Source organism: Mirounga angustirostris, unplaced genomic scaffold (assembly GCF_029215605.1).
Source record: "Mirounga angustirostris isolate CCGP_5_RB_7025 unplaced genomic scaffold, mMirAng1.0.hap1 SCAF_17, whole genome shotgun sequence".
Lineage (NCBI taxonomy): Eukaryota > Metazoa > Chordata > Mammalia > Carnivora > Phocidae > Mirounga > Mirounga angustirostris.
The window spans coordinates 13,737,573-13,749,204 of NW_026991725.1; the positions used below are offsets into that span (position 1 = coordinate 13,737,573).

Consider the following 11,632-nt stretch of genomic DNA (forward strand, 5'->3'; position numbering starts at 1 on the left):
CCCCCCCCCCACACACACACACCCATGAGCAGTGGGGAGGGGCAGAGGGAGAGGGAGAAGCAGGCTCCCCGCTTAGCAGGGCTCTGGGCTTGATCCCAGGACCCTGGGATTATGACCTGAGCTGAAGGCTGATGCTTAACTGACTGAGCCTCCCAGGTGCCCCTAATTTGAACTTTTAAATTTTTTCAGAAATTCACTTTAATAAGAAACATCTAGTGAATCTTGATGTTTATATACTGTGTAGACATTACAAGTTTTTTAAAGAGTGTAATGGTATTTTGAATTGCTTTTTGGCTGCACCAGGAAGAATCAAAGATTAAAACAAAGCCACAGCAACACAGAAAGGTTAGAACCTGAACATGTTTTTTTAACCTACAATATCTGCTTGTCATAGGAAAGACAGAAGAGGACTTGGTACATATCACACCTCCTCAGAAACAGTTAAACCATCTCCTCTACATCCCCATACTCTCTTATGCATCTCTCTAATAAGAATTTATCATATCATAAATTATTAAACTGACTCCTTTTCCTATGAATTACTGAAAATAAGTGATTGTTTTAATCACTTTGGCTGAAGGCAATATAGTGTAAATAAAATCTTTAAAATATATATATAGTGTAGTAGTTGAAGGTGGAGTTAGGATCTTTGCTCTCAAATCTATTTGATATTTGCATGACCTTGGGAAAGTTACAAAACCTCTCTGGGGCCGAGCTTCCTTATCTGTAAGAAATGAGGGATGCCTGGCTATCTCAGTCAGTGGAGCATGAGACTCTTGATCTCAGGGTTGTGAGTTTGTGCCCCACATTGGGGTTAGAGATTACATTTAAAATTAAAATTAAAATTAGAATTAAAAATTTTTTTTTTATTAAGTAAAGTCTACCCCCAAAGTAGGGCTCAAATTCATGACCCTAAGATTAAGAGTCACATGCCCTACTGACTGAGTCAGCCAGGTGCTCCCCCCAAAAATAAAATCTTAAAAAAGAAAAAAAAAAGAATGAGGATAAAGATGGCACCTATCTCATAGGATTGGTGTAGTTAAATGAATTCACACGTCAGGTGCCCTATGTCATCAATTCAAAAAATTAGTTTTCCCCTTTTTAAAGTTAGGGTGCATTTTACAATGGATGGATGGTGTGTAATAGTTTGTTTAGCAACATTTTCTCTCTCAGCAGCATATTAAATATGTGCATTTTAGGTGCGCCTCGGTGGCTTAGTCAGTGGTGTCTGACTCTTGCTTTTGGCCCAGGTCATGATCTCAGAAGCCCAAGATTGAGCCATGCGTTGGGCTCTGCACTGGGGTTGGGGTCTGCTTAAGATTCTCTCTCTCGGGACGCCTGGGTGGCTCAGTTGGTTAAGCGACTGCCTTCGGCTCAGGTCATGATCCTGGAGTCCCGGGATCGAGTCCCGCATCGGGCTTCCTGCTCGGCAGGGAGTCTGCTTCTCCCTCTGACCCTCCCCCCTCTCATGTGCTCTCTCTCTCTCATTAAAAATAAATAAATATTTAAAAAAAAAAAAAAAAAGATTCTCTCTCTCTCTCTCCCTCGGCCCCTCCCCCACCTCGAAAAGAAAAGGAAATGTGCATTTTATAACTAATGGCATTAGATTTAATGAAATAGTGACTATTCAGTAAAAGTAAAGGATTATTGCTATTATTATTACTATTGCCACTATTATAGTAACTGGTGCTTGGTGAATGTCCACTGACTGATGAATGAATAACATTGCAATGACAAAAAGGACACAGATAAAAAGTATCTCATCCTCTAATATTATGTATACTAGGTAAAATCAATTAACATAGCATGCTAGCCATAAGTTTTAAAATATTTTAAAACTAAAAGATTTCAGTATTACTAAATAATTAATGGGATGTACAGGAAAAACACTTATGAAATACTTTTCCAAATACTTAAGAAAAACAGCCAATTTCTTTTTAGCAAAAAGAAACACTTCAAGTTTATGGTACTGTTCAAGTATTAGCATTAAAATGTTTCACATACAATACCATCTGGACATATTTGTGAGAGTATTAAAATTTTCTTCTTTTATATTGTTAGATTTTACTTTTATGGCAACCTAATTAATAATCAATAGAAACACAAAGTATGAAGAAATGAATATATTAACTGAATGTTCTAGAGTCCCATAGTTTAGTAGAGAGAATGGAATACCCATGTGAAAAAAGCTACTTTGATTTTAGGTTTTACAGTTGATGCACAATAGAAAACATATGAAGTAAATCTAAGATTATAGCTTTTGTCAAATAAGTGCTCTTTAAAAAAAAAAAAGTAAGTGCTGTTTAGGTTAAATGACTTTTTCTGTTTATTTATTTACTTGACAGAGAGCAAGAGAGAGAGCACAAGCAGAGGGGGCAGCAGGCAGAGGGAGAAGCAGGCTCCCAGTGGAGCAGGGAGCCCAAATTGGGGCTCAGTCCCAGGACTTCGGGATCATGACCCAAGCCAAAGGCGACACTTAACCAACTAAGCCACCCAGGAGCCCGGTTAAATGACTTTTAAAAATCTAGTTGGTGTTGGGGCACCTTGGTGACTCAGTCAGTTAAGCCTCTGACTCTTAAATTTCGGCTCAGGTCGTGATCTCAGGGTGGTGAGATCGAGCCCCATGTCGGGCTCTGTACTAGCTTGGAGTCTGCTTAACACTCTAGAATATGACTAAAAAGGATAAAGAGTGCTACTATGTTATTCATTTAAACCTAACAGCTTAAGCATGAAAACACTGTTACTTAAGATCTTTGATTTTATAAAATTATGAAGTTAGTAGACAGTATTAAACAATGAAAAGACAATCAAGATATTAATAATTAATAGAAGCTACACATTGTACTTAGCACTTTATCTATCATTTCATTAAAACCCCCACAACCAGAAAGAAGTTGGGTACAGTCACATAGCCAATGAGGGGAAATACGATTCAAGCATAAGCTATATGATTTGAGATCCCATCTTTTTTACCACTATGTGGCAGCTTCTATGCTGCCATTCGTAGAATGCCTTTATTTCAGTTTTACAGATAAGTTATTCATATTGGCCCTTATTCCCATATTCTTCTTGTTTATAAAGCTTGAAGATAAATTCTACAATGTAGAATTTCTACAATGTAGAATTCTACACCCACAAATTACCTGTTAGATTCATATGGTGAAAGCCTGCAGAGTAACTAAGGGAACTAATTAAAAAGTATGCCATTCCTCTCCAAGGAATTATTTGGTGGTAGCTCGTCTCATGAAATTATTTGAATTCCTTTTCTTTCCAGTTATATCATTTATAGAAGCATGCTTGCCACTAATTTTCCTTCTCTTTCAATAATCAGTTTAAACAATGCCTGGCTTTGCAAATCACCATCCAACATATAAACAAATGTTTAATTTTTAATTAGTTATTAAATTATGAAATGGGAAAGAGAATGAGTGTCACAGATTTTACATGCTGTCCTAATGTTTATAATTCCTCTGCTTACATCATACTGCCTCCCTCTTCCAGTTCACACTTTTCACTTGAGAAAACCTTCTCTGAAAAGTCCCAATTTCTTTATTTATAGTTTCACTATGTACTTCCCAAGTTTTCATTCTGCATTAACTTTTTCTTTCTTATTTAGTGCTTCATAATTACTTTGTAACCAGTTAATCTTTCTCTTTCTTCTTTCTTTCCTTTTCTTCCTTCCTTCTTCTTCCTTTCTTTCTCTTTTCTTTCTCTTTTCTTTCTTTCTTTCTTTCTTTCTTTCTTTCTTTCTTTCTTTCTTTCTTTCTTTCTTTCTTTCTTTCTTTCTCTCTCTCTCTCTCTCTCTTTCTTTTTCTCCCTTCCTTCCTTTCAGAGAGAGAGCAGGGGGAGGGGCAGAGGGAGAGGGAGAGAGAATTTCAAGCAGACTCCACGCTGAGCATAGAGCCTGACAGGGGGCTCAGTCTCATGATCCTGAGATCACGACCTGAGCCAAAACCAAGAGTCAGACACCTAACCAACTCTGCCACCATGTGCCCCGTGATCAGTTAATTTTTTTTTTTAAGATTTTATTTATTTATTTGACAAAGAGAGAGAGTTAGTGAGAGCAGAACACAAGCGGGGGAGTGGGAGAGGGAGAAGCAGGCTTCCCACCAAGTAGGGAGCCCGATGCGGGGCTCAATCCCAGGACCCTGAGATCATGACCTGAGCCGAAGGCAGACGCTTAACGACTGAGCCACCCAGGCACCCCAGTTAATTTCTGATAGGACAGGAAAAGTAAAGGAAACATTCTCTTTTGTATCTTTAATTTATTTTTTTTAAGATTTTATTTATTTATTTAACTGACAGAGAAAGAGAGAGACAGCGTGAGGGGGAACACAAGTAGGGGGAATGGGAGAGGGAGAAGCAGGCTTCTGGCTGAGCAGGGAGCCTGATGCAGGGCTCGATCCCAGGACCCCAGGATCATGACCTGAGCCGAAGGCAGTCGCTTAACCAACTGAGCCACCCAGGCGCCCCTTTAATCAGATTTAGATGCTGTGAAGGAAAGAAATATCTGCTTGGTTTTCTTTTTGTCTCCCAAATGTTTTATATACCAATAAACATTGTAGAGTTGTTTTATAGATGTGCTCTAGCCACCACTATTATTAACATCTTTGTATACATGATAAATGTGTGATGTTTATAAAACCAATGACAAATATGACCATGTGCATCAGCCACATGCACACGAAGAAACCTTCAAAATTAAATATTTTCTAAGATTGGAAAAGACAGCTTAGTGCAAATAAAACATATCCTAATGTTTGAGATATGATCCTATCTCAACTCAAAATGAAATTTTTCAATAAATCAAGCAATAAAGTAAGTTCCTTCTTCATTTCTTTCCTCTTTTCCTTCCCTCCTTCCTTCCTCCCTCCCTCCCTCCCTCCCTTCCTTCCTTCCTTCCTTCCTTCCTTTCTGAGAGAGCACACAAGCAGGGAGGAGGGCAATGGGAGAGGGAGAGAGAATCTTAAGCAGGCTCCAAGCCCAGCACAGAGCCCAGGCTCAATCTCACGACCCTGAGATCATGACCTCATGATCTGAAATCAAGAGTTGGGACCTTAACCAACTGAGCCACCCAGGTGCCCTCTTCTTTATTTCTAAATTCATTTGTTCATTCAACATTTATAGTGTGCCTTGGAAATAGTATATATGACTTGCATAAGAGCATAAAGAGCTTGTAAGGAGTAGAGATGGTATATACCAAGAGCATTTCTCAATATGAGTTCCCTGGAACACTGCACACTTTATTTCTGTATCTCAAAAGGAAAAAATGGTGAAATCTGTATTCACAGGTATGAGAAAAAATGAAACACATCAATAGCACAGAAGGATGTTCAAACTGTATACTGATACCCAGGCAGCATTTACTAACTACCACATGTATACTCTCTTCAATGATAAGTGGTTTTTGTTATGTATCTGGTCATAATTTCAGTAATTTTTCTATAATGATATTTTTTATATTTAATTTTTCTAAATTTGTATACAATTTAAGACATATTATATCTTTTAACCATTGCTGAAATTAAGTACATTTTAGTTTGCTTTCTTAAGCAGGAAAGTACTATTAAATAAATGATAAATGACTTCATTGCTAATAAGGTATTGGTAGGAATGAGTGAACCAGTTGAGGAAATGAATAAGGAAAAAGTCCTTGTTGAAAGGGCACCTGGCTGCCTCAGTCAGAAGAGCATGTGACTCTTTTTTTTTTAAGTAAAGATTTTATTTATTTACTTGACAGAGCACAAGCGGGGGGGAGCGGCAGGCAGAAAGAGAGGGAGAAGCAGTCTCCCCATGCGGGACTCAATCCCAGGACCCCAGGATCATGACCTGAGCCAAAGGCACATGCTTAACCATCTGAGCCACGCCGAGCATGTGACTCTTGATTTCATGGTTGTGAGTTTGAGCCCCATGTTGGGTGTAGGGATTACTAAAAAAAAAAAAAAGAAGAAGAAGAAGAAGAAGAAGAAAGGAAGAAAAAGAAAGAAAGAAAGAAAGGCAAAGAAAAGAAAAAAGTCCTCATTGAAAAGTGAGAAGAGTTCCTTGAAAATAGGACTGAGGGAACAAGAGAAAGAATTGATACCCTGACATGGAACATGTTTCAGGATGCAACTGCAGAATGCCACTTCCATTGACACTTTTGAGACAAACTGATGCTTCAGTTTCTTCCTTGAACATCCAATTAAAGTTTAGGACCCAGAAGCAGCCAGTGTCCGACAGCAAACTTACCCTCAAACTTATTACTTTCCAAATCATTCTGTGGCAGGATACCCAGATTGTGACAATACTCTGTCTCAAGATCAAGGGTGAAAGATTAAGAGGGAAGGGGGGATTTCATGGGTTGGTGATTTTTTTTATTAGTTGGCCACTGAACCCTAATACATAGACTTTTTTTTTTTTTAAAGCCTGTTGCTTAATTCAATTGGCTCATGCAGATAGATTAAGGAGTATTAGAGTATGTTATTTCCATATTTCCCTGCAACTGTACCTCTAGCCAACTCAGTTGGCATCTGAAATAAATGTATATATACACTATGATTCCAGGAGACGCCTGGGTGGCTCAGTTAAGCATCTGCCTTTGGCTCAGGTCATGATCCCAGGGCCCTGTGATGGAGCCCCGCATCGGGCTCTCTGCTCACCAAGGCGCCTACTTCTGACTCTCCCCCCTGCTCATGCTCTCTCTGTCATAAATCGATAGATAGACAGACAGATAGATAGATAAAATCTTTATATATGCTATGATTCCAAATACCAGAATATAGATTTTTAAAGGATATACTTCAAAATGTTAACACATTATGTCTGGATAGTAAAGTCTTAGGAACTATTTTTTCTTTTTTCATTTCTATATTTTCCAAATTTCTACAATGAACATGAGTTACTTATGCAATTGAAAAGAATATTAATAAAATTCATGCTTTCATAGAGAAATTAAGAAAATGGCCTTTGAGAGTATTGCTTGCTCTCCATTTGATCCAAAGGATGTATCTTTGATCTTATTGGTGTTTCATCAATACATTGTAGTTATAAAAGGTGTTCTTTGGTCAAATAAACTTAGGAAACACATGGGAGGGATCTAGCACGCAGTAATTAGCAGACAATAATTTATTATTGTAATTATGTTAGGATCTGCACTAGAAGCTAGAGACAGAAGCATTAATAAAATCTGAAACCTCCCCTTAAGAAACTCAGTCTAGTAAGGGAGACAGATGTATTACATATCCTATTACAATATAATGTAATACAACGTATGCGCTAAAGAGGCAAGAACAAAATAAACCTCCAGCATTTAATTTTGAAACATTAAGTTCCTCTTTCAAGGACAATCAATCTTAGTAAAAGGCAATATGTTCATTCAAATTTTGAAAACATTAAGTATAGGGTGATCTTATTCCTTCTCAATTAATTCAAAGTTCTACTACAAAATCCATATGTAGATCCCTGTATCCATGCAGATATTTCTAAACAATTTTCAGTTTTCAAAGTGCATTTATATACCTTATCCTTCTAACAACCCAAAGAGAAGCAAACAGTCCCCATTTATAAATAAGGAAACTAGGTCTTCTCCTCAAGGCTAACTAGTGGTCCAGAATCTGACCCAGGTGATAATGCAGACATAATATAGTCATAGCAATGCTGGTGTATGTACTTTATAAGATATATTGATCAATGTTTCAGTCTTGGAATGGTCATACATCTGGTTTACATGAAATAATCAGGTATTTGAAGTTAGGGAAATAGAGAATTAGCCTAAATGTTGGTAATATGCACAGAGAGACTAGTGATTGCTGTTGGCAGTGTCCAAGACAAAAGTAAAAAATAGGGGCGCCTGAGTGGCTTAGTGGTTAAGCATCTGCCTTCGGCTCAGGTCGTGATCCCAGGGTCCTGGGATCGAGCCCCACATTGGGCTCCCTGCTCTGCAGGAAGCCTGCTTCTCCCTCTCCCACTCCCCCTGCTCGTGTTCCCTCTCTCACTGTCTCTCTGTCAAATAAATAAATAAAATCTTAAGAAAAATAAATAAAAAATAATCAAGGAGGTGACTTCTTCCTTGACTATTATTTTCCAGAAACTTAGTATCTTGAGTTACAAAGTATTTTTTAGTAAATATCTCCTCTGTCACTCTGGATTTAATTGTATTATTTGGTGCACATACTCAACAAAAGCATATTAAGCACTAACAACATAGGAACTTACTACAGTGCATTAGGACCATCATACAAGTAAATAGATTCAAGTCTGCAGATATTTAACAAGATTTTCATGACAGCTGCAGTTTGAATATACAAATACTGATCCCATATTTGCAAATAGCGAATGGAAATTTTTATATAAGGAGTGAAATTGAAACAACCGAAAATGACTTTATATCTAGGGGAAAATATTTTTAAAGTATTTCTGACAGTAAGTGAGAACTGGAGATCCAGCTTATCCTGGTTTTGATACCTGCTACATTGATTTAGCACACATTTTTTAACCTCTATGGAGTACTGGTTTTTTCACCTGTAGAGTGTCACAAAAATTCAAAAATTAACATGTATTTCTTCTAAAATAAAATTTAGATCACCCACAATGACAGTTTAGATAGCTTTTTAGAGGATCTAGTTTTGTTTTGTTTTGGGTTTTTAGTACGCACATTTTTCTTTTTTTAAAATCAGTAAACACAGGGTGCCTGGCTGGCTCAGTCAGAAGAGTGTGCAACTATTGATCTCAGGGTGGTGAGTTCGGGCCCCATGTTGGGTGCAGAGATTACTTAAATAAGTAAATAAACTTAACAAAAAACCCAACTGTATAATTAAACCAAATAAGCATTTACATGGCATTTTGCTGGTGACCCCTTAAACCTTTGATGCTTTGCATGAGTAAGGAGCCTAGCATCTATTTAAGTCACTCTTTAGAACTATGTTTAACATAAAATTGTACAGATTATACAGAAGAATACTAATGTATTTCTGTCATATTTAAAACTGTATCCCTGGCCAATTCTTGTTAGAAAGGGTGTTACGGTACTAAATCAAGTTTTAAACTGTAAACTACTAGAATTTACCATTTCAAGTATTAGTTTGTAAATTCAAGCAGTTTTAACCTAGTTTAACATTCATCTGTAAAGAACAGTTAAAATTGATTGACTTAATCCAATTTCACAGCATTTTATACATCATGCTTGAAATGAAATAAAGACTCATTATTCTGAGATAATGAAGAGGCAAAGATTTGGCCTGCTGTTTGGGAAATTACAGGGTGGACCACCTAGGCTCCTTTTAGTAAGATGCTTTTCCAAGAAACAACTTCTTTGTTTTCTTTAAACAATACAGTCCTGTCATAAACTACATCATCTTTTTGTCTTTAGGAAATCCAGGTGTCATTGCTGAGGTGCAAGGTGGGGCTGGAAAAAAAACAGGTGGAAGGTTTGCTGCCTTGGTAACCAGGACGCTCCAATTTCTGTCCCAGTCCACCCCAAGTCTAACTGTGACCTTGGGAAGTGTCCCCAGGTCAGTGACTAGGTTTCCCTCTCTTCTTAATTCTCAGTGCTCAGAGAGGGGGACAGGGGTGGGGTGGGGGGGAGGGTAGGAACCAGCCCCCAGGGACTGCAGACAACCAGGCTACAGCACGCTCCAGGTTCACGCAGTTCCTCAAACCTCGTCGCCCTGGATCTCCCTACAAGCTCAGCCACTGGCTCCGCTCAGAGCAGTCCGTTCCCGTTCCCCCGGGGGTACCCTGGCTCTGCTCCGCGCCCCCCCCCCCCCCCCGCCTTGTGTCTCGCTGCGAGGAAGGGACCTTGCGATCATCCTTCCATTTGCCGAGAAACGCTCCATCTACCCTTAATTCTCACCCTAGTCCTTCCTCCTTCAGAGAACACCTGACACCGCTGCACTCGACAGATCCCCACCATGGCTCTGTCTCAAGACCCATTATCTTCCCTCAGGAGACGTCCCCTTCGCATCGCCTTCACCTCCAGGGAGCCCTCTTTCGCACACCCCATTCTTCCTCAAACTCTCACGCCATTTCCACCCGCCAGCCTTTTGCAGAGCTCTAAAGGACCCTCAGCTCTCGTGGGGGAAAAAGCCTCCCCCACCTCCGCCATCGGGATCTGGGGACCCCTCTCACCTCCGCGGTGGGAGATGTGTTTACTGAGGAATCGCTGCTTCTTTCTCGGGTGCAGCAAGGTCGGGTATTTGAGCAACAAGAACGAGGTCACCAAGTACCCTCCCAAGGTGGAGAGAAGGTAAAAAGCCGCGGTGGACGACATCTCAGCCACCGTATGGGAAGTCTCCCACCTCCGGGCCCTGTGAACTCCGCTGCTGCGGTCGCAACGGCTGCGGCGGCTGCGGCAGCTGCTCGAGGTCTGCTCGCCCCCAGCCGGTGCCAGCGGTGCAGCGCACTTGTCGGCGCCAGCCCTCCACGCAGGCGCAGCCAGATCCCACGCGTCTGAGCAACAAAGGGGCTGCGGTACGCAGGCGCGCTCTGGCTGCTGGGTAGGACCCTGCAGAGGTCCGGTAGTGAGCATTTGTCACCTAGCTTTGTGGTAGAACCCGCTGCGCTTCAGGAAAGCTCCACACTGAGGCGAGAGCTTGGAAACCTGCCAGTGCCTTCGCCATCACTCAGGCAGAAAAGGCTCTTCAAAGATAGCCTGAATTCAGGAAGACCTGACATAATTAGAAAATCCGCATCAAGAAAGGAGAGAGAGATTCCAGGGCACATCTTAGCTGGTGCTCTAGGAAGTGCAAAGAACTGTTAGCAATGGAGGAGTTAAAGCTTGCTAAAACAAATTATAAACCCATCCATTTGTCTAGCCAAGATACAGTCTTCCCTATTGTTACACATAACCATAAGAGGTACTAGTTAGTTCATCAGTCGAATATTTGAGGGGCAGACTCCTTTCTCATTTCACTGAGAAATGAGATCCCACGCCTGTACAGGAAAGGCAGGCAAGAAATATTTGTTGACTTGCAAGTCTACTTACAATAAGAAAACGTTGACAAGGTTATAGGTTATTACTTAAAAGTCTTAGATAGGAAACTCAATCCCAGAAGGCCCAACTAATTTTCCTTTCATCCATACTTCCAGGTTTACATAAGGAAAATGTGGGACAAAGGTGGGTGGCTACATGCAGGAGGAGGGCAGTGAAGGTCAAGTTGATCCCTGTCTTAAAGTCAATCATGGGTGGGGTCTTGCAGGTTCAGGGCAGGCCCTATTGCTTAAGTGGGTAGTTTCGTTCCCATCAGGTTATGCTTTGCCTGCCAGATCTTTTCCTGAGTTAAGAGATAAGCTGGAAAGAAGAACTTAATCAAGTAGAAAGTCTGAGGTCAAAATAGATAGTTGAAGTCCTCTTTCCAATGAAGATTCTAGAAAACGGTGGCCTACATTAAATTTAAAAAAAAAGTAGCTGAAAAGGGGGCTCCGGGGTAGCTCAGTGGGTTGAGCGTTGGACTGTTGGTTTCAGCTCAGGTTGTGATCTCAGGGTTGTGGGCTAGAGGCCCGAATTGGGTTAGGAGCTCAGCACAAGTTGGCTTGGGATTCTTCCCCCCCTCTCTCTCTCCCCCACTCTGCTCCTTCCCCTGCTTGTGTGCTCTCTAAAATAAAAATGAATAAAAAAAAATTTTTTTTAAGTAGCTGAAAAAGACTTTTGCATCAG

At 40.3% G+C, this 11,632-nt stretch overlaps 1 protein-coding gene across 2 annotated transcripts in view; it reads right to left on the reverse strand.

Moving 5' to 3' along the window:
* The window catches only part of GDPD1 (glycerophosphodiester phosphodiesterase domain containing 1), a 48,507-nt gene extending 37,936 nt beyond the window's left edge, over positions 1-10,571 (reverse strand). Inside the window, exon 1 of one of the 2 annotated variants that reach the window (XM_064582155.1) lies at positions 10,105-10,571. In XM_064582155.1, coding sequence (XP_064438225.1) covers positions 10,105-10,504 — 400 coding nt within the window. In that variant the 5' untranslated portion in view covers positions 10,505-10,571. The remainder of the gene's footprint in view (positions 1-10,104) is intronic. The other variant, XM_045888109.3, reaches the window with a different exon arrangement.
* Positions 10,572-11,632: the final 1,061 nt, after the last annotated feature.